This window comes from Corvus hawaiiensis, chromosome 24, assembly GCF_020740725.1.
Source record: "Corvus hawaiiensis isolate bCorHaw1 chromosome 24, bCorHaw1.pri.cur, whole genome shotgun sequence".
In the NCBI taxonomy this organism is placed as follows: domain Eukaryota; kingdom Metazoa; phylum Chordata; class Aves; order Passeriformes; family Corvidae; genus Corvus; species Corvus hawaiiensis.
In genome coordinates, this window is record NC_063236.1 from 1,636,046 (window position 1) to 1,659,435 (window position 23,390).

Here is a 23,390-nt window from a genome sequence, read left to right on the forward strand (position 1 = left end):
CTCCGGCAGCTCCTCGCTGCGCCCCGGCGGGAGGCAACGGGAATTTTCCAGCTGGAGTTGAGAGCTTTGCCCAAATGTTTGTTTAAAATTTGCCAAAAAAAAAGAAGATTGTAACAATCCCGCTGGCGTTCCACCCAAACCTCCCGCCCACAGCCTGGCCTGGGGTTACCACGGAGGCAAGTTTGCTCCAGGAGCAGAACTGCTCCGGGTTGGAAGTGCTGGGGAAAGGATGGGATTGAGCCGAGCCCCGATGCTGAGGCACCAAACCACTGGGAATGAAGAGGAGCACCCCATCTTGTTCCCAAAATCTGGTAATGACTTGGCTCCTCGGCTGAAGCCATCCTAGACTGTTTTCTCATCCCATTTCCTAGAGGAGCAGACAGATTTTGCTTTAAAATCCCTCATACTCTCATCTCACTGCTGCCCACGTTTCCAGGATGGGGCTGGATTTTCCTGGGGACTGCAGCAGGAGCTCCAAAGCTGGGAATGAGGAAGGACAAGCCCAGATGGTGCCTCCCCCTCCCCACCTTGTCTGAGCCCGGGGGGACCCCAGGCCTCGGCAGATTTTCCCCTTGATCCGCTCACAACAGGCTCGTTTGCAGGAGGCTCTAACCGAGGAATTAGCAGGGGCAGTTCCCGCAGCACCATTTGCCCTCGGAGCAAACAGGATTTTATAGGAGCACAGGGCAGTTTGCTGCGGGATTTATCCTTCCTTGGAGGCTCGGGGACGCTCCAGGGAGATGCCCACTGTACCCACCACATCCCCAGGGACGCTCTGAGGGGATCTCCAGGGTATTCTCCGTAACCCCTCCTGCTCTGTGCCTGTCCCCAGAGCTGCTCATCGCTGCTTCTGAATCCCACCTGCCACCTCTTTGTCTCACCTGCACTATGCTGGCGCTTGGTGGCTGTTGGAAGCTGCATCTCCACTAAAAATGGGAATATTCAACATTAAAATGTTTTGACCAAGAGTCCTAAAGAGATTATTTTAGCTGTGGGGGACCAGCTGCCCCCCACCCCAGATCCCTCTGTGGGGGACTGAGCTGTGCCCTGCACTTCCCACCCCTCACAGTGAACTGAGACTGCAACAACTCACATGAATAAAACAAACTTTTAATAATGTACAGCAGAAATCGACAGCCTGGTTTTATATTAAACAAAAGATTTCCTATCTTACACCGTATGTACATTTGCATACTGAAGAGGTAAAGTGGCTAAGTGGCTATTTTCTTACAGTCCTTTGCTAAGAAAATGTACAAAACCAAACAAACCAAAGGGGCAGAGAAGTACCAAGAGTTCTGTCCTGCAGCCATGTACCGCTGATGGACCCCCTCCTTGTCCTGCACCGGGCTCCCCTCGGAACTGCCTGGAATGCTGCTTTTTCCCAGAGCTGCTGCAATTTTTGGAGCCAGGCAGCAATTCCCATGTGCTCCGTCAGCTCGGCAAGCACTGGCACCCCCGGGCACCAGTTTGCATGAAAGTGCTGTGTAAATGCTACATGGTCAGCGTTCCTGCCGCGGATCCTGCTTGGTTTTCCCCATCTCTCCCGAAACAAAGCTTTTCCTAAAATCCTGCTCGTGGGGATGTTGCCCTTCCCTCATCCCTTCTCACCCGCTCGCCGGCCGCTGTTTGGTTTAGCGCTGAGGCAGGTGCATGTGTGGCTACAGTTGGAGGGGGTGAGTCAGTGCAAGTTCGGAGCCGACGGCATCCTTGGGTGCCGGCCTGCAGCCACTGGGATGGAGACCCAACGGAGAGCCTGCAGTACCTACAGCTGGGTGATGTCCCTTCCTGGCCTGCCCGTCCTTCCCCCCGCTCCCAGGGCATCCCTGGCACCTGTTCCAGTGGCCTGGGAGTCCTCAGGGCTTGCAAGTGCCCGCCACCCCCTCGGCCTCTCAAGGCAGGTTTAAGGGACACGCGTGCCTGGAGACCGGTGGGAATCTGTGGCTGAGACGTGACTCAGGACAAACCGGGGGGGGACAGGGGACCCCCATCCCGCTCTGCGAGCCGGCGCTCCCACGGCAGATCCGCGCCGCCAAAAACTCCTTGGGGGATGCAAAACGGCCTCTAACATGATTCAAAAACCACACTCCTCACTTTATACAAGATCATGGACACACGGGGAATTGGGGGGAGAGGGACACATGGACAGGGACACAGACAGCAAGAACAGAGGGATTGAAATAAAGACTTAACCCTGGCGGCCGGAGCAAAGATGAAACCTCACCTTAGAGAGCAGGAGCAAGGTCAGAGTAGAAACAGTTCCAGTGTAAATCGAGCTGTGCATTTGGTTTTTTTTCTTTTTTTTTTTTTTTGCAGTGATTTCTTTACAAACCAACAGGTCAAGAGGTAATAATTAGAGATTGTTTTTCTGCTCTTAGAAAGAATTAACAATATTCAAAAAAGTTAAAATCCAGACCCTCCCAGAAAACAATAATAATAATAATAATAATTAAAAAAAATAATAATCAAAACCACTCCAGTTAAAAGTTATGGCTTCAGAGTTCTCTGCTGCAGACACTGACCTGACTTCCACACCACGGCTCTTCCTGACTGCCAAAGTCATCATGGCAGCCACAGCCCTGACTTCCATGTTTGCTGTAGTCACCCCACCTCTCCCTCACCTGGATTCAGCACTGAATCAAAAGAAAACCCATGCAGATCCCCCCACCCCACACTGAGACACAGCCACTTCCACATTAGGAGATATTTATACACTTATATTAAAATGATGGATGTTGATTTCCCAACCCACACCTGCAGTCAGATCCTGCCCAGGGCCTCTGCGAGGTGCAGAGCACCCCCAGCACCCACATCACAGAGTCACAGAATGAACTAGGTTGGAAAAGACCTTTGAGAGCATCAAGTCCAACCTATGCCCTAACCTAACACTTCCTCATCAACTAAACCACGGCACCGAGTGCCACATCCAGGCTTTTCTCAAACACGTCCAGGGACGGTGACTCCACCCCTCCCTGGGCAGACGATTCCAGTGCCCAATCACTCTTCCAGTGAGGAATTTTTTCCTGACGTCCAACCTGAACTTCCCCTGGCGCAGCTCAAGGCTGTGTCCTCTCGTTCTGTCAGTGGTTGCCTGGGAGCAGAGCCCGACCCTCCCCTGGCTACAGCCACCTTTCAGGGAGTTGCAGAGAGTGATGAGGCCTCCCCTGAGCCTCCTTTTCCCCAGACTAAACAGCCCCAGCTCCCTCAGTCGCTCCTCACAGGGCTTGTGTTCCAAGCCCCTCACCAGCCCTGTCACCCTCCTCTGGACACGTTCGAGCGTCTCCACGTCCTTCCTGAACTGAGGGGCCCAGAACTGGGCACAGCACTCGAGGTGTGGCCTCACCAGTGCCAAGTACAGGGGAAGAAGGACTTCCCTGGTCCTGCTGGCCACACTATTCCTGATCCAGGCAAGGAGCCGTTGGCCTTCTTGGCCACCTGGGCTCACTGCTGGCTCATGTCCAGCCTGCTGTCGACCAGTACCCCCAGTTCCCTCTCTGCCTGGCCACTGTCCAACCACTCTGTCCCCAGCCTGTAGTGCTGCATCATCAGGCCCCCAGAGATCTGCCTGGGTGGTGGACTTGGGAACTGTGCTCCCAGGGGAACCGAGTCCTGCATTTCCCCACGTGCCGGCCACAGCGCCTGCTCCATCTCCGACACATCTCAGCTCCCGGCTACCAAGAATTACAAACCCCAGGGGCTCAAGACAAAAAAACCTGGATTCCAGGAGCGATTCTCAGTTCCTTATTTGTTTTGTCTTAAAAAAAGGGAAGGGGTGGCAGTGAGGCAACCTGATGGGACATTCTGGCAGCCGGCGGCGGAGTCGGCACGGCCGCGGCGCCCATCGGGGAGCCAGGGATCCGCTCGGCAGCAGCCCGTCCAAGCTCCACAACGCTCACGACTCAGCACGGAGAGCACCAGCGCAACAGCTCACGAACGGGACACTCGAGATTTGCACATGCACAGGAAGCACGGACAGAGATGAGCCACCCACAGGCAGACACCGCACGGCTATGGAGGAGATGACCAGGCACAGGGACACGCGCACCCCGCGCATGCAGACACCGGTGCGCCCCGACGGCCGCCAGGGCGCTGAGTTGGACTTTTTCAAGCTTAAGAAAAGGAGGGGAAACGGTTTTGTGAAGCTGATCAACTGTTCCGGCTCAGCCTCTCGGAAGAGAGCACCATTTGTTTTGCTTTTTCTGCATTAACGTGCCAGTCCCTGGAAAAATCCTCAAGAGTACGGCAAGAAAACCTTCCCTTTCCCTTCCCACTCCCGGCACCGAGCACCCGGGCTTGGCTCCGACCCCGCCAGTGGGTGCTCAACGCACGCTGAACTTTACAGGGATTTCCTTTAAAGGAACAAAGAGTTACGATCATGGCTGAGATCCCTCAGGTAAAGTCCCTCTCAAGTCTCCATGCTCTCAGGAGGTGATCACAAAAGGTTTCAGATTGTTTCATACCCAAGCAGGGAAGAGAGCGATTCTGTAGGCTCCGTCCCCCTGCCTAGCAGCCTGCAGGTCCCGCTGTCTGGTTGTAGCAGTAGGTTGGGCTGAAACACGAGGTAGGCCTCCATCACATGTCTACTGTAGCACAGCAGCTCCTGTGCAGTTTCCTCCTGCTGAGGCTCAGAGCCTAAATTTTCACATCTTCCTGGACACTGAGCTGGGAGAGGGTTTTCTTGATGCGGAGGGCAGTGAGCCGAGCTGCTCCGTTGGCGTACCAGCACTCTCGCATCATCTTGCCCATCACCCGTAGTGCCTGGGCAAGAAACAACAACGAAGGTCAGTGCTCTGCTCTTCCCCTGGCCCCACTGGTCTGCCAGGCTGCTGCTCTGCCTGGGCACTCACAGCCTCCACACCCCCCAAAATCAGAGCGCCCCTTACAGCGCTCACTCGTTACCTCCTGGGGGAATCACAGAATGGTTTGAGTTGGAAGGCACCCTAAAGCCCCTCTCATCCCATCCCACTGCCATGGGCAGGGACACCTTCCACTATTCCAGGGTGCTCCAAGCACCATCCAGCCTGGCCTTGGACACTTCCAGCAATCCAGGGGCAGCCACAGCTTCTCTGGGCACCCTGTGCCAGGGCCTCACCACCCTCACAGGGAACAATTCCTTCCCACTATCCCATCTAACCCTGCTCTCTGTCAGTGGGAAGCCATTCCCTGTGTCCTGGCACTCCTTGTAAATAAGTCTCTCTCCATCTTTCTTGCAGACTCCCTTCAGGTACTGGAAGGCCACAATTAGGTCACCCCAAAGCTTCTGTTCTCCAGGCTGGACAATCCCAATTCTCTCAGCCTTTCCTCACAGGAGAGGGAGGGGGCATGGAGATGAAAGCAGACCTTACCTCGTAGCTCTGCCACCAGTTTGGGATGTTTGGCCGTAATTTCTGGTCACACACGACCTTCCGCATCTCCTCAATTGAAGGATCAGAGGGTACAAGGTCGTAGTAGGGAAGCTGATACTCCTCATGGATACCTGAAAGGCAGAGCAGGGAAAATGAAATTCCTGGGAACAGGGACCGTGGCCACTGTGCTTGCTAAAGGCAGACAGATAAGGTTTGGGCTCCATGACTCACTGCTGAGATGCGTCAACACTTTGCAGTTATTTAGAACAGAAATGAAGAATCTGGAATTGGAGTTAACAAGAAAAATTCAGGGAAATAAAATGCAGCTGCCTAAACTGGAACAGAGTCAGCAGGCTGGGATCAACACCTCCCAGCAAGGCGCCAGGGTCACTGAATCTCCACAGCAGTGGGACTGTCACACGTGGGATGATGCTGCAGCTGCACATGCCAAGACATTTATACTGATCTGGGGGAGTCCCCCACCAATCGGCACCACCACTTCCTTAAAATCCATCCAAAGGAACATCAGCCACCACTGGGAGCACCAACACCCTTGACCTAACATTGGCCAGGCTTAGCAGCAGTCATGGGTCACTTCTGTTACCTCCCTCAGTGACAACACACAGGGACACATCCTCCCACAGCCCTGTTCTCGCTCAAACCTCCCAAACTCCCGATCAACAGGAACCCCAAGGTTGTGATCAATAGGAACCCCAGGGCTGGGAGACCCTGGAGCAAGTGTAGCCAATGGCCCAGGCACACAAAGGACGTTACCTCCTGCGTTGCACCTTCGAGCAATCTCCCAGTAGACCAAGCCCAAGGCGTAGATATCGGCACATTTAAATGAATCAAAATGCTTCATGTTGATGGTTTCATCCAAGACTTCTGGGGCCATGTATCTGCAGAGAGAAAGGAAAAGCATGTTCATTCTGAGAAGGAATTCTCTGGAAGATAGTAAATGATCACTTTCCCCACACAGCACTTCCCAGCAGAAAAAGCTCTGCTTGGCACAGACACCATCAAAACAGAACTGGGCCCCGTGATCTAAGAGAGCAAAGAAAATAACTCAAGAACTCCAGCAAGCTGGGAGAAGAGGTAAAAATGTCCCAAAACTACATCAAGCTCCCAACAGAAGGTCCCAAAGGCTTTAGCGAGGCCAAGCTGCTTGTCACATATCACATGAGCTCCTGGTGCCAGGTTTACACGGCTAGCCCACACCTCCCAGCGTGGTGACACCTGGAACATCCCTTTGGCATCAACTCGGGCACAAAACTGATCCTGCAAGACGCTGGGAAATGCTGAATTCAGAGAATTCCCCCAATGCTCAACCAGCAGCTCAGGCATTTCCAGTCACACTCAAACACCTTCAAATGCACTTCCCTACCGTTTGGTGCCGACCCTTTGATTTGGTGCGATATCAATCGTGTCCGTGACGGAGTCGTGCCGGACGGCCAGGCCCAGGTCAGCGATGGCACATGTGCCGTTCTTCTTCACCAAGATGTTCTTGGACTTCAGGTCTCTGTGAGCGATCCCAGGTTTTCCTAGCAGAGCAAAATAAAAAGCAGCAAGGGTCAAGCTGGGGAATTCCATTTGTCGAACGGGAGCAGAGGCAGCACCGGATTTCAGGGCGTTAAACCCGCTGTTGCAACACATTTTCCTGTTTAGATTCGTAAGGAACGGAGCAGGGAAAGGCTCCAATCGTGTTTTGGAGGCGCTGCTGATGCAGTGGCACCCAGAGGCCTCAAGAGGGATGTAAACTCCACATCCCAGCACAGGCGCCAACGTCAGGAGTTTGTGATTCTGCTGCTGCCTGTGCTCACATCCCACCCAGGCAGCGCCAATTTTAGGATGGGATGTGAAATGGTGATATAACTCCTGGGAGCGAGCGCCAGGTTAACCCACTTCGCAGCCAGCCAAAGCAATCGCTCTATTTCTGGTCAATAACCACCAGATGAAGCCGGGCTGACTCAGGCAGGGTTTGCTGTACAGCACATCAGCTCCCTTCAGCAGTCCTGCTTTATCCTCCCCTCAAGAATTCCCAATGCCTTTTCCAACTTCGGTTTTACCCTGAGTGCCCACGATCTCCATGTGCAGGTGGGCCAGCCCACTGGCAGCAGACAGGGCAAGCTTGATCATGCCCTCGATAGTCACCGTGTACCGATTCAGGTAGTCAAAGAGAGACCCGTGCTCATGGTAGTCAGAGACGAGCCACAGCTGAGTCCATGTCCCATTATCTGCAACAGGAAAGAGATGGAGCTCAGGCAGATCCAGTGCAGGGATGGCCACTGAGCATCCCACACGCTTTTGGGACAGAGCAGAGCTGCTGCGTAAGGCTGCAGCTCCACAGGGGCAAGTAAGAAATGGCTCATATCAGCCATAGCGTGGCCAGCAGAACCAGGGCAGTGACTGACCCCCCGTGCCAGGCACTGGTGAGGCAACACCTCGAATCCTGGAGTCAGTTTTGGGCAGTGTAGAGGCCCTGAGAAGTTGACTTTAGTCAGCTTTAGTCCCCCATGACAAGAAAGACGTGGAGGTGCTGGAGTGTGACCAAAGATGGGCAGTGGAGCTGGGGAAGGGTCTGGAGAACTTCTGAAGAGCGGCTGAGGTAGGTGGGGCCTCAGCCTGGAGAAAAGGAGGCTCAGGGGGGACCTTCTCAGTCTGTTCAACTCCTTGACAGGAGGATGGGGCCAGGTGGGGCAACAAGCGACAAGAACAGAGGAAAAGGCCTAAAGTCGCACCAGGGAAGGTTTAGATTGGGTATTAGAGAAAACTTCTTGGAACTGGCTGCACAGTGGTGAAACCTCTTCTCTCAGGCACTTCTTACCTTTGTTATCCGCAGCAATAAATCCCAGGATGTTCTCGTGCCGCAGCATCACAGTTTGGTATATCTCTGCTTCCCTGAACCAGGAACGCTCCTCACGTGAAGAGAAGATCTTCACAGCCACGTCACCTCCACGCCACCTGCCCCGCCACACCTCCCCAAAGCGGCCTTTGCCGATGATCTCCTGAAGGACAATTGTCCGAGCCACGGTCCGCTGGACAAACAGAGGCAAGCCTGGGGACAAAGAATCGGAGGAATGAATCTCTGTGGTAGCAGAAAACCTCCTGAAACCCCAGAGGCTGAAGAATGTCCTCAAACCCAGCAGGCTCTACATCTGATAATGACTGGGAGCCTGAGCAAGACCCAAACCAGGGAATGGTGGCAGCTCTTGCGTGGGATGTGCCACTGCTTGGGCAGCATCTGCATTTTGCTTTGAAGCAGAGATCCGGCATGGAGCAGTTGGGGAACTTCTGCTCCACGACAGATCAAAGGAACTGCAGCCTCAATATGCACAGAATGGAACTCGATGAAGTCAGTTTCTGCTAAAAAGCAGAAAACCCCCCAAATTCCTCTTAAGAAAGGAGTCCCAGCATCGCTGCCATTGCTTACAGAAAGCACGGAGCTCACCTGCTCACAGCACGCATAGAAGACATCCCAAGTATTTTACATATAGCAGCAGATGTGCTGCTGAAGGTTTATTCCCTGGTCAAATACCAGGTTGTGACATTCTCTGTCTCCTCTGTGGATTTTCCTGCAGTTTCCATCTGCTGCAAAATGCCTTATATTCTTTAACCCGACTACCTTCCTAGTTCAGAGCCACCACTAAATGATGACTTTCCATCTATTCTGGGGACTCCTTTTAAGTGCTACAGAAGCAAACACTGCACATCATCCACCTGGGGAGACCCAAGGGTTCTCTGGGATGAAATGGGCTGTGCAAATGCACTGTTTGCACCATAAAATGTTGATATGCTGCGATCTTCCCCATTTTCCTGCAGCTTTGATGCAGGTGACATCCTGCATTCCCCTCTGAAAGCCAACAATGCACAGGTTAGCAGTTAATGCCTGTTTCCAACCCAAATCCTGTTCCAAAGCTAAACTGGGAATAGATGCAGCTGTTTGAGGTATCCTCTTGCAGTTAAGGAGGAGTTTAACTATTGCTCTTACCACAACAGACTTTAAACATCCCTTCGAGTTACTCATGACAGACCCCCTGAACAGACTCATGACAGACTCCCTGAACAGGCTCCGAGGCAGCAGCCTCACCGCTGTGGCAAAGCTGTGGCAACCACGAGCCCAAAGAGACAACTCCAGCTACAACTTCTCATAGGTCACGTCCTGTCATCTTGCAATACCTGAGCCAGAGCCGGAGGTGGAGAGATCATAGACCAGATCTTGCAAGGTCTTATCCTTGGAAAGGCACATTTCACAAGAAGGGTCTTCCATGTCCAGCCGCTGGCGGTTGTGGTAGACTCGTTGGTGGTGATGGAACACAAAGACTACAATGATCATTACAACAAACACGAGGAAGACGGGCCCGGCAATCACCGCCACCAGCTCCACGGGACCCCAGCTTGATGGGGGCTCATTGTCTTTCAGGTGTCCTTGGGAGGAAAGGGAGGAGAAAACCAGACACTTTGAGAAAATTATCATTCCTTTGAGGACTTTCTTCTTGTGTTTTACTGTTCTCTCAGAGCCTGGACAACTTTAGCCTGGGGACACATCAAACAACGATGTTAAGGTGGGGCTGATCATCAGGCAGGCAAAATGAAGCTGAAACCCCAAAATGAAGATGGAGCTGCAATTGTGAGATCAGGGATTATGGGCATTCATTCTTTTAGACAGGAATGTGTTCTGGGCTGATTTTCCAGAACAGCCTGCAGTTCACCTTCCATTTGAACTCAACCAGTCAGCCAGGCCTCCCTACTCCCTCTTTCCCTTTTGCCCTGCAACAACCACTGAACTTGTACCTAAGACAATTATTTGTTCTTTTGAGCACAGATGAGACCTCCTCACTGCTCCCAAGGAAAATTACTCCACAGTCTTCACAGCACCCACTAAAAACCAGCCCAAAACAGAAAGTAGGAGGCATGAGGAAGCACCACATGCCCTCTCCGTCCCAGGAATGAGAAGCAGAAGTTTCCCACACCCTCACTCAGAGGCAGAGCTGCTTCCCCTGCGTGTATTCTGAACCCGGGCACCTTCCTCCCCACACACTTTGCTCTGAAGCTGCTGCAATGTTCCCACACTTGTGCTCAGCACTGAAAAGATTTGGACTCCTGGAAGGGAAGCAACTCCAGCTCATAAAGGCAGGTCCAGCTCGGTGACAAAGGGAACACATGCATTCCCATTTTAGTTTGAAGTAGTTTGTTTTCTCCACTTTACAGATGAAGGAAATAAACCCAGTGCTCAAGTTCATGCAGCAACTGAAGGGAAGAAGTGAAAACAGGGCCGAGAACTCCAAATTCCCAATCCCAAACAGACAGCTCCTCTCCTCCCACTTCAAACACATGATTTATCTGACTCTCTACTCACCGCTGGGAACCATTAAATCAATTTTGTTGCAAAAATCGGAGTAGCAGCAGTGAGTATTACGCAGATCCTCTGAACTCAGACAGTAGAAGGGTTTCCCAGCAGGAATCAATTTTGCCTCAGGAATGCAGGTCCGAACATGGTGTTTGACACCATCCAGGTTGAAGACCGAGACCATGCAGGCGCCGTCCGTCTCACACGTGGAGTTGGCTTGTTTGCAGTCAGAGCACAGACATGTCAAAGCTGAAATCAAAACAAAATCAACTCCTTAAAACCCACGGAGAGCAAAAGCTCAAACAAGAGGAAACCTTCTTTATATTCTCCATTCCAGAAGGGCCGTTCTCAAGCTCTGGAAGAACCGGCTCTGCGAACAGCACAAGTCATACCCAGTATTCCAGACCTGCAAGAATCCAATTTCGGCATGAAACAGAGTGTGGAGGCAGAGGAGCCTTTCCAGGAGGTGCCTGCCCAGGCAGCCCTTTGCCCGCCCCTGTTGCAATCACCACCAGCGGTGACCCAAATCATCCCTGCAAACCGGGTGAGATCCGACTGAGATCCACTCCCAGCCCAACCTCGGGTCAGACTCAAACCAAAACCAGCAATTACTCAAACTGACTGACCTGATTCCACCTGGGCTGACTGTCCGGGCTCCAGGAGCTGCCCAATCTGGGCTGGCAAGGGACGACCACCCCGGCTCACAGAGACAAGGAGCAGCTGGCAGATGCCAAACCAAACCCAATCCCAACCGACTGCACGAGCCAAGCGTGCTACACCCAGCTAGATCAGCCACTTATTTAGTAACTGCTTTCCTGATCTGAGACACTACCTTGGGTCAAATAAATTCCTGGCTTTTTGCCTGCTCTCCACAAAGATTATTTGGATAAAGAGAAGGAGAAACTCTGAGGCAGATTCCCACATTTTTCCACGTCCCAGCTGTCATTGTACTTTTCTCAAGCTGCCTGAAAAACTGTAAGCAAATCCCCAGGCCTTGCCATCCTTGGGAACAAAGAGGAATCCAACAATGTCAAGAAGAAGGGTGGGGCTTGTTTAGCAGCATGCCGGGTTTTCACCAGCTTTCCTCAGCTCTCCCAGCCTTCCCAGAGGGAATCCAAAACATGTCCCTACCCGCTGCAGAAATGGGCTTTCAGGTAGGGAGGGTGTGAAGAAGGGTTTTAAAAGATACAAGTGCCACAGTTAACTCTGCCCAGGCTGATCTAAATCCTCTCAGTGTAAAGTCACACACAAAGTCACCTCAACACTTGTGTGTGGGGCCATGTTACCTCAAGCTTAATGAAAAACAAGCTGGTCCTGATTTACTCACGGTTGGTTTAGGAGGAAGACACCCATTAGCCCTTATCCCAGAGACCTGGGTAAATCAATCAGGGTAATTGCATTACTATTCACTTAAGTCTCTCTGGAAGCTGCTCCTCCTTTTCCAGCTGTTGTTGCGAGCTGTTTCAGATGGGCTGAATGTGGGTGCTGGTTAGTTTGGAATCAACAGATTCAAAACTGCAGTGAAAAGCCAGTGACAAGAGCCAAGGGAACGTCTGGAGCTGTGTCAGGAGAGGTTTAGGATGGGTATCAGGAAGAGGTTCTTCCCCCAGAGGGTGGTTGGGCACTGAACAGGCTCCATGGTCACAGCCCCGAGGCTGCCAGAGCTCCAGGAGCATTTGGACAACACTCTCAGGCACAGGGTGGGATTGTTGGGGTGTCCTGTGCAGGACCAGGAGTTGGATTGGATGATCCTGGTGGGTCCCTTCCAACTTAGGATATTCCAGGATTCTGTAACTGTGATTAAAACCTGAAGAGCTGTTGAGTGAGACACCTTTAAAAAGCATCATGAGCAAATGTAGCTTATTACCAGGTGCTCAGCACAGGCCAGTGAAAAGGGACACGGGACAGAAAACGGACAGGGAAGACCCTCAGATTGATCTGTGTGCACCCTGAGAAGGGTGCAGAACATCCACAGATTCTGAAGATTTTAAGAGGAAATATTGTAATGAAAGGAAAAAAACCCTCCACTAACATTCACCTCAAACAGCTCCAAGATCAGTGTTTTCCCATGGTCAGCAGAGTGCAGAAAAGACAATTCTGAAGAATATATACACTTGGGGGAACAAAGGTTGGTGATAAAGGAGATTTTATGAAAATCTGAGATGGCAAAGAGCAGCCAGGGCACATTCCTGCCTTCATGTCTACTTAAAAGGAAAAGGTCTTTTAAAGCATCTCCCTTATTACTTATCAAAAGCTCGAGGTACAAATTAAAAACATTTAACCCACACACATTTCACTGTGTAGGTTCTTTTCAGTTTGATTTAGATACAACAAAACTGAACTTTGTTCCTGTTGCACTCATTTTTGAGGTCTCAATCCCAAGATTTAGGCTGTGGCAGTTTTGCTTCCAGAAGCTCCAAAGCAAACAAAGCACTTCAATGCACTAATAAAACTGGTTTTGTAAACTTCTGAGTGAAGTATCTGGCCTGAAACTAAGCATACCTTTGAGAGGGAAAGCAGAGAAGCTGGTTGTGTCTGCTCAGTCTCATTTGTAGGATTAAAAACCAAAAAAAAAATCACTTTACCTGCAAGGTATGATACCAGAGCCCCAGCCCCGAGACAGAGCGAGATCCTTATCTGTTCTGTGCAGAAAGCCAAAATTTCCTGCTAAGGAGGGGGATGCCCCACGGCTTCACTTCACCCCGTTCCCCCTCTGAGACAACTGCTCTTTTTTAACTTCAATTCTTATGTTTGCACCTCAAAAATCTCCACGGTCGGAGAGCAGCTGGAACAAAGAGAATGGAGCCTTCAGCACACGACTGTCCTTCTCTACACGTCTCATCAGAGACCCTTGAGGGGCTTTCCAGGTACTGCTGGCCAGAACCTCCAGGCGGCAGGCAGGAACTCTCCAATTTTCTGTGTGTGCCAGGGAGGAAAGGCCTGTCTGCACCAGGGTTCACTGGGAAGCTCCTGGCAAAGAGGAGAATTACAGTGCAACTCACGCGGGTCCAGTAACTCCAGTTTGGTTAACCAGAAGGGAAAACTCTTCTCCTATCAGAAACCTACTAGAAGCCAGGAAAAAGCAACTGTTGTTTGCCCTTGGGTGGGGGACAGAAGGTGGACAGGGAAGCAGAGCCCCCCGCAGGTATCTCTTGGGTGCTCTCGAGAGCAGCCAGGGCAAAGCAGGAGTGGATAAAGGGATTTTTCATGCCAACAGCATTCTTTTTTCTTCGGGAAGAAAAGCTCCTATTGAGCCAAACATATAATCTACTTAATAAAAGAAACCGCCTGGGCTGAAGGAAATAGATGGGGTGAAGGGAAACAAAGAGCAGTTCCCAGAGCTGGGGCGGCGCGTTCCCCCCTCGCAGAGCGCCCGGGGATGAGTCTGTGTGGAAGGTGCAAGCGGAGCTGGAGCAGAGCCCGCCCGATCTGCTCCCCACACCGACATCCCGCTCGGAGCCCAGCCCAGCCCTTCAGACACTGTTTGAACAAGCCCAACGTTCAGCTGCAGATCCTGTGGATGAAGCTTTGTTCTCACTGGAGAGATGGAGCAGGTTGGAGCAAACCTTGCTGTGATTCGGCCAGGCGCAGCCAGCCGAGTGCAGGGCCTCTTCCCCAAAACCAGAGAGGTCAGTCAGCACTGCCAAAAGACAAGCTCTCCTCGATCCTCAATGTATCCCAGCCCAGGGTTTGACTCCTTCAAGCCCAAGAGCTGCTTCTGCTCCCCACGAGGTTCCCGGGTTACGGCCCCAGCTCTGAAAGGATCCCGGGGCACAGAGGTATCCATAACCCCCTGCATCAACCACTGAAGAGAGGAAAACAAGGGCTGGCTCTCTCCCACCAAATCCCCCCCATTAAAAGCAACCTGTATTCCCCAAATGGATCCAAACAAACAGGTGGGGGGCTGTAGATTCAAGCTCTATGCTCCAGGGAGACTCAAATACTGAGCTCTGACAGGCAAAGAACGTTTCTCCTCCTTTCCCAGCAACTCTCCGAGCTCATTTTGCACATATTTATGCTCACACGGAGTTGCATGTGTCAAGATGTCTCTGCAGCTAGACAGGGGAAAGTTTCACAGCAAAATCTCCTGCAATGGTGTTAACCACCTTTTGGAATACATTTTCCAGCATCTCCCAAAGCTGTGCCTGAGAAAGATGCCATTTTCTCAGGGCTGAACTCTACCTGATCAATATGTATGAGGATAATTAACCTGAAGATGATCATTGGTAAAATTGCCAATAACCACCCACGTATTTACCAGATAAACAGATTTTTTGCAGGGATTGTAGCTGCTGTTCTTTTTCAACAGTTTGAATTGAGGCTGGAAGAATGTTTGCCCTGACTTTGAGCTTTTCCAAGGCTCTGGAACAGGAGCTGCAATTGATTGTGTTTTTGTGCAGCACCAAACTTAACGAGCCCCACTCTGGGAGCACCAGTTTCATGCTGCAGCAGCATAACGGCAGCAACAGAAATGGGAAACAATTGGCTTTGTAGCTCTGCTGCTTCTTCAGATGCTTTAATGAAGAGGGACGTGTGTAAACATGCTGGAAGAAAGAAATACCTGTCAGTGTCTGGCTCTCTGCTGTGCCAAAATAAGGAACAATCCGTATCACAGGGGGTTAGGAATAATATCCATTCCCTCGTGGTGAGGGAGCAGAGGTGTGTCCAGGAGTCCCTGCGTGCTCCTTGTTCAGCTGGATAAAGGAACAGAGCTCCAAGAAAACAACCAGCTCCCATTCCCAAAGGCAACAATGAGGGCACACTGAGCCATCTGATGAAGGCTTTAAAGAAAAAAGATTTACTTTCCATTATATTATCATGGAATCCTGGAATGGCTTGGGTTGGGAGGGACCTTAAAGCCCATCTTGCTCCACCTCCTGCCATGGGCAGGGACACTTTCCACTATTCCAGCGTGCTCCAAGCACCATCCAGCCTGGCCTTGGACACTTCCAGCAATCCAGGGGCAGCCACAGCTTCCCTGGGCACCCTGTGCCAGGGCCTCACCACCCTCACAGGGAACAATTCCTTCCCACTATCCCATCTAACCCTGCTCTCTGTCAGTGGGAAGCCATTCCCTGTGTCCTGGCACTCCTTGTAAATAAGTCTCTCTCCATCTTTCTTGCAGACTCCCTTCAGGTACTGGAAGGCCACAATTAGGTCACCCCAAAGCTTCTGTCCTCCAGGTTGGACAATCCCAATTTTCTCAGCCTTTCCTTCTAGGAGAGGTGCTCCATCCCTCCGATCATCTTGCTGGCCCTTCACACATTCACCTCGACTGTTCTGCTGCTTGGTGTCTGCAACTGGGATCCTGACATCCCTTGCTAGGAGACATTCAAGTCCAAAGTGACTCCTCCAGTGTCTCCTCCAAGCCGCCATAGCCAGCTCGCCTGCACCCACGGCCTCCAAAATCAAATGTTAGGCCAGTTCTGGATGCTCTCACTGCCCATTTCCTTACTAAGGAGCTGGAGAAATGAGCGCGGATCTGCCCTTCCACAGATACAGCACCACCACCTCGAGTACCTTCCCTACATCTTGTTTCCCCTTCAATTTCTCCTCCTATTTTGGATTCAAACATCTTTCTTTTGGTTCTTGCTGGTGCTTATGATATCTACTGACCCACTGCTGCTAAACGAAATGGAGTTAAAATTAGCTGCAAAGCACTATGAAAAAACAAAGCACTTTAAAGCAAGTCATCCAGAAACTAAACATTATCCTAGGATATTTCAAGTTGGAAGTAGGAGTCTCAACTTCTTTGAGCTGGCTGCAGTCCCCTGGCACAGGCTGGACCTGACGTGAAGGCAGCACGGCTGACTAGAAAACACACGAAATGGAAAAAAAAAAAAAAAAAAAAACAGAGGCAGGAAGAATGTGCCTTTAAAGTGCAGAACTTTCCCTGCATCTACTCAAGGAACACAAAAGAGCTTCTAAATGAATTGTAAATAAGGAATTGATGGGAGTCTCATCATTAAGAGGTTAATTAGAAGAAGCCTTGATGCTTCTGCTGTTGCTCTCCCACCCAGAACACAGACACATGGCTCCCCATTCCCTCTCTGGGCTCTGGTCTGACACCTATTTTGTGTTTTAACTTGTCAGGAAACCAGCTTAGGAGTCAACAGACCTCACACACCGGTGCTGTGGAAGAACATCCTGCATACCTGATGCCCAGGTTTATTTATCAAGGTTCCAAGACTTCAGACCCATCCTGGCTACTCTCAGGCAATTGGCTTTTCCAGAGTGGAAATACATTGTTTAACATCCAGCAATCCACAGGTACTTCCAAGACGGCCACAAAAGGCAGCGAGACTTTATCAAGGGGATTTAAAGTGCAGGGAAGGCTCTTTTTCTGCTGAAAATAAATAAATAAGGGTGCGCAAGAGAAGCACAGGGCAGCTGAGAGCCAGGGGCTTAAATAAGGAGGACAAAGGAGCTCCCACCCAGCATTTCATGGCTGTAAAACCCTCACAGAGAAGCAATTCCTGCCTGGTCTGCTCAGGGCAGGACACGTTCCCCTGGTCACCACCCAGTGAACTTTGCTTGCTGCTAAAGAGAACTGACGTTTGACTTCACTCCTTTCGCAACAGCCATTTCCGGAGCATCCACTCTCCTGGCAGCGTATCCAGGGGAAAGGAAAAAAACAACCCAAGCTGTCTGGCCAAGGAGCTGAACGAGTTCAAGAATGCTTGTTGGACACTGTTTTTAATTTCCAGTTAGAGAAAGGCTTTCTTGGAAAGTTGTAGGATATAACTTATGGACCAAGCAGCATTTGCCTGATTTAACTGGGTAAATATTTGAAGCAGGTGTTTTAATAATAAAATCTGCTGCTCCAAAATTGTTCCCCAGGGTGGGTTTTTGATTTATTTCAAGCAAAGCCAACCTACAACACCCCGTAGCCATCGTTGCAAAGGTGCCTTTCTTGATTATTTTCCTTTTTTTTTAAAGGAAGGGGCTGGAGGCGTGTTGCCTGCACTGTTTACTGACACGCAGAGGTTCCCCGCTCCCCAGCACTGCAGAAATTCTGATGTTTTTCCAGCCTTTCCCGGAATAAGCAGCTGCTAAATCTCCAGTATGAAGCACAATAGTGAGGGCAGCCCCGGCATACCAAACGTGCATCATGGCTGCTCGAGCAGCGAACAATTCCCAGGGTGATTCCCTGTTCCCTGCCATCCTGCACCTCATTCCATGAGTGCAACTCCCTCAAATCCAGGCTGAGCTCACACCTTGTACTGAATGAAAGCGTTCAGCACACACTGAGCGGAAACAATAGTCACTCATAGAGCCCAAAATCAAAGGCGCCGGGAGTCGCCAAGTTTCCAGGGGATTTGTACAGTCAATTGGTCCTTTCCTGTTTATTAATTATGATTTTTTTTTTTAATAAACGCCAGCCTTTACCTAAGTGAAAGCCTGAGAACAGCCGTGCCACGAGTCTCATCTGATCCTGCTCTGCCAGTTATCACAGAGGAGCTGAAACACCCTTGTAAGGCTGGGTTTTACCTGAGGTTACACCGAAACACAGCTACTCTCCTCCCAAAAGCACATTTCTATTCCCAAATTCCCAGAACTCGCAGGTAAACCCTCACCTGCAGCCCAGGTGAGGTTTGAAGCCATCTCTGTGCTCTAACAAGCCCAGATCTGCACACACACACTTATTACCCTCCGACGGTCGGTCGGGAATGCAGAACACAAACGGCAAGAGGTTGGGGAGGAGAGAAATATTCCACTGTGGAACCTGTCAGAACAGGCACCTAAGTTACACAACAGCGATCGCCCCGATAGCCACAGAGCTGGACTGCACTGGGAAGCCTCGGACACTGGAGGCAATGGCCACCTGCCTGTCCTGTCCCCCTGAGAGATGCTCAGTCAGGCCCTTCCTCTGGGGGAAAGGGCCGAGTTCACCCCAAATCAGGAGCCTTGCTTTTCCTAAAATTGGAGCCGAGATCCGCCACTTGCCCCAAGCCTGGAGCAGAGGGCCCCCACTCTTCCCAAACCCAGAGCTGAGACCCGTCACTCTTCCCTCTGGAAGAGGCCAAACCGGGTCAGGGAAAGGAAATGGATCGACACGGAACAAACAACCGACACAAAGAGGTTTTCCTCCCTCCCCTCCCTCCAGACAAATATTTACAGTTGTTCTAGTCCAGAAGCTCAGGGTATGGAAAGGTCCCCTTAAAAGCCCGAACTGCCGATTCCAGAGGGCTGGATGTTACAGACACACTGCCATCTCTGGGGCACGGGGAGCTGCCAAGTTCCCCCTGGGATGGACCACAGGACAATGGGAAGAGGCCACAAACTCCAGAACTTACACAACAACACGGTAGCACTTCCCACCTTGAGCTGACACACTCCTCTGTGACAAGCCCAGAACATCTCTGAGACCCCCAAGCTCCTCCTCTGTGAAAAGCCCATAAATCCCAATTCCCATCGTTATCCCCTGAAACCATGCTGAAGGCTCCCAGATCTCTTCCCAAGGTGAGCATAGGCCTCTTCAGAGCATCCCCTGGCACTGCAGGACCCCCCGGCACTGGGAGCCAACCCCCAGCCCCAATTGCTGCTGCCCCTCCCCGACAGCCCCCCATCTCCTCTGCAGGGAAAAGCGACTGTCCCAAACCAGCTCCAGGGACCCCTTCACTCCACACACCCGTGAGCCCCCTGAGAGCCCCCCCGGCCAAGCTCAAGCCCTCCAAACCTCCAGCACACGTCCTTGTTGCCTTCAGAGTCCCCCCTGCTTCCAGGACCCCTAACCCCATGGATCCCGCCCCAAGCCCTTCTCTTCAGCCTGAAACACCCACCCCTATGTCCCCGCCCCAAACCCCTCAGGGGCCTCCTCACAGCCTTGGGGGCAGCTCCAGGCCCCTCCAACCCTCTCGCCTCCCCCATGCCATGATCCCCCCGCCGCAGCCCTTCTCGCAACCCTAAAACACCCACCCCTGCGTCTCCCCGCCCCCAAACTCCTCAGGGCCTCCTCACACCTCCAGCTCCCTCAGCCCTCTCCCACCCCCTTTCCGCCCCCCTCCCCAAGCCCCTCTGAAATCGCCCCTCGGCCTCAGCCCCCACTCGCCCGCCCCACAGCCGCCCCCCTGCCCCACAGCCGCCCGGCAGCCCCAGGCCCAGGCAGGCCTCGGCCCCTCCCCCCCGCTGCCCTCAGCCCCCCGCATCGCCTCACTCGCGGTTCCCTCCGCATCGCCCCCTGCTCCCCCTCACGACCCTTCCCCGGTCCTCCCCGTTCCCCTCGCGGCGGGGGCGGGGGCGCCGCCATGTTGTGCCCGGTGCGGGCCGGGTCCGGCGCCGCCGCTCACTCACCGCGGGCCCCGCCGAGCGGCCCGGCCAGGAGCAGGAGCAGGGCGAGCAGGACGGCGGCGGGGGGCGGCGGAGGCCGGCGGGCGGCGGGAGGAGCCGGCGGGGAGCGGGGGGCCCGGGCGGCCATGGCGGGGACGCGCCGCGGCCTCGGAGCGGAGCGGCCGCAGCGCCGGCGGGAGGGGGAGCGGGGGCGGGCCCGGGGGGGCGGGGCGGGGCGGGGGCGGGGCGGGACCGCGCGTGCGCACAGGGGACGGGAGGGGGGAAAGGACCGCGGGGGGGGGGGAGCTGTGGGATAGGGTGGGATATGGGATACATGTGTGATATGGGATACATGTGTGATATGTGACACGTGTGTGATAGGGTGTGATATGGGATACGTGTGTGATATGTGATACATGTGTGATATGTGACACGTGTGTGATAGGGTGTGATATGGGATACGTGTGTGATATGTGATACATGTGTGATATGTGACACGTGTGTGATAGGGTGTGATATGGGATACGTGTGTGATATGTGATACATGTGTGATATGTGACACGTGTGTGATAGGGTGTGATATGGGATACGTGTGTGATATGTGATACATGTGTGATATGTGACACGTGTGTGATATGTGATACGTGTGTGATAGGGTGAGATATGTGATACGTGTGTGATATGTAATACGTGTGTGATAGGGTGGGATATGTGACACGTGTGTGGTATGTGACACGTGTGTGATATGTGACACGTGTGTGATATGTGATACGTGTGTGATATGTGATACAGGTGTGTGATACGTGTGTGTGTGTGATAGATGTGTGTGATAGGGTGTGATATGTGACACGTGTGTGATATGTGACACGTGTGTGATAGGGTGTGATATGTGATACGTGTGTGATAGGGTGTGATATGTGATACGGGTGTGATATGTGACACGTGTGTGATATGTGATACGTGTGTGATAGGGTGGGACAGGGTGTGATATGTGATACGTGTGTGATATGTGACACGTGTGTGATAGGGTGGGATAGGGTGTGATATGTGACATGTGTGTGATATGTGACACGTGTGTGATAGGGTGGGATAGGGTGTGATATGTGACACGTGTGTGATATGTGACACGTGTGTGATAGGGTGGGATAGGGTGTGATATGTGATATGTGTGTGATATGTGATACGTGTGTGATAGGGTGGGATATGTGATATGTGTGTGATATGTAATACGTGTGTGATAGGGTGTGATATGTGACACGTGTGTGATATGTGACACGTGTGTGATATGCGATACGTGTGTGATATGTGACACGTGTGTGACACGTGTGTGATATGTGACACGTGTGTGATAGGGTGTGATATGTGACACGTGTGTGATATGTGACACGTGTGTGATAGGGTGTGATATGTGATACGTGTGTGATATGTGATGTGTGTGTGATAGATGTGTGTGTGTGATGTGTGTGTGAGATGTGTGATGTGTGTGTATGATGGTGTGTATGTGATGTGTGTGTGGTGTGTGTGTGATAGGGGTGTGATACATGTGTGATATGTGATGTGTGTGTCTGTGATGTGTCTGTGTGTGATGTGTGTGTGATGTGTGTGTGATGTGTGTGTGTGATGTGTGTGTGATGTGTGTGATGTGTGTGTGTGATGTGTGTGTGATGTGTGTGATGTGTGTGTGTGATGTGTGTGTGTGATGTGTGTGATGTGTCTGTGTGATGTGTGTGTGATGTGTGTGATGTGTGTGTGATGTGTGTGTGATGTGTGTGTGATGTGTGTGTGATGTGTGTGTGTGATGTGTGTGTGATGTGTGTGATGTGTGTGTGTGATGTGTGTGTGATGTGTGTGTGTGATGTGTGTGTGTGATGTGTGTGTGATGTGTGTGTGTGATGTGTGTGTGTGATGTGTGTGTGATGTGTGTGTGATGTGTGTGTGATGTGTGTGTGTGATGTGTGTGTGTGGTGTGTGTGTGATGTGTGTGTGTGATGTGTGTGTGTGATGTGTGTGTGATGTGTGTGATGTGTGTGTGTGATGTGTGTGTGTGATGTGTGTGTGTGATGTGTGTGATGTGTCTGTGTGATGTGTGTGTGTGATGTGTCTGTGTGATGTGTGTGATGTGTGTGATGTGTGTGATGTCTGTGTGAGTTGTGTGTAATGTGTGTGCACACATGATTTTCATGGTGCCCTCATGTCTGATGTGTGCACACGCATGATGAGTGTGTTCAAGCATTCCTGATCTGTGTTTTCGAGTGTGATTTGGTGTGTGTGTGCAATCATGCGTGGTGTAAGCATGCACGGTGTGCGTGTGTGCATCCGTGGTGTGCTTGCGGCATCTGTGCCGTGTTTGTGCAAGCACACATGATGTGTGTTCAGGTATGAGTCGTGTGCACATGCGTGGTGTGCACGTGTTCGAGAATGATTTGTGCATCTTCAAGCCTGCATGGTGTGTGTGCACACGCATTGTTTGTGTGCAAGCATGATGTGTGTGTGCGAGCATGTGTGGTGTGTGGTCATGTATGCGTGATTTGTGTGTTCAGGCACTGTTTGTGTGTGCAGTTATGTATGATGTGTGTGCACAGTGTGTGTTCAAACGTGATGTGTGTGCAAGCACGCCTGATGTCTGCGTGTGCTCAGGCATAGCGTGTGTGCAAACATCCGTGACGTGTGTTTGAGTGTACATGGGCTGTGTGTTCAGGCGTGATGTGTGTGTGCAGGTGTGCATGATGTGTGTGCAAGCGTGATGTGTGTGTGTGCAAGCATAGTGTGTGTGTGTGTGTGTGTGCACTCTTCCTGGGGCAGCTGGTGCACGGTGGGGACTGAGCTGCCCTGGGCTGGGCATCCCAAACCCTGGGTAGGGCACCCCAAACCACAGGCTGGGCACCCCAAACTCCAGGCAGGGCACCCCAAACTCCAGGCAGGGCACTCCAGACCCTGAGGCAGGGCACCCCAAGACCCAGGCTGAGCATCCCAAACCCCCAGGTGGGGCACTCCAAGCCCAGGGCAGGGCACCCAAGATCCTCCATATCCTCATGCCCTGCCCAGAACCAGCAGCTGCCCTTTGCTGCCCTGTTCCTTCCAGTCTCTAACTGGGCGCAGACCAAGGCAGCAGCTGTGATGTGCTGAGAACGCTTCGGAGCTGAACCCCTTGAACGGCCACATTATCCCACACCAGCTCCGCTTCCATCCCGGGGGGCTTCGGCCGTGAAACCTCTCAGAGCAGGAGGGCTGGTGGCCATGGCCCTCTGGAGCAGCCCCAGCCCCTCACGGGCAGAGGGAGAGGGTTGGCACGAGGCTGGAGCTGGGTTTATTATGGGATCCAACGGTGCTGCTGGATAGGAGGAGGTGAAGCCATAAATGGAGCCATGCAGGGGTGCCGAGGCCCATCCTGCTGCAGTGCCCAGTGCCCAGCACGGGAGGTTCGGCAGCTC

The 23,390-nt window shown here is 52.1% G+C and overlaps 1 protein-coding gene across 1 annotated transcript; it reads right to left on the minus strand.

The window, feature by feature from the left end:
* Positions 1 to 3,723: 3,723 nt before the first annotated feature.
* Positions 3,724 to 20,063, minus strand: ACVR1B (activin A receptor type 1B). Its single transcript, XM_048327543.1, has 9 exons — positions 19,984 to 20,063; positions 10,699 to 10,938; positions 9,519 to 9,767; positions 8,167 to 8,397; positions 7,409 to 7,576; positions 6,727 to 6,883; positions 6,117 to 6,241; positions 5,343 to 5,473; positions 3,724 to 4,755 (listed from the first exon to the last, which is right to left on the minus strand). Exons 2-9 carry the CDS (start codon positions 10,871 to 10,873, stop codon positions 4,630 to 4,632), a joined length of 1,362 nt encoding a protein of 453 aa, XP_048183500.1. The 5' UTR covers positions 10,874 to 10,938; positions 19,984 to 20,063; the 3' UTR covers positions 3,724 to 4,629.
* Between the last annotated feature and the right edge of the window lie 3,327 nt (positions 20,064 to 23,390).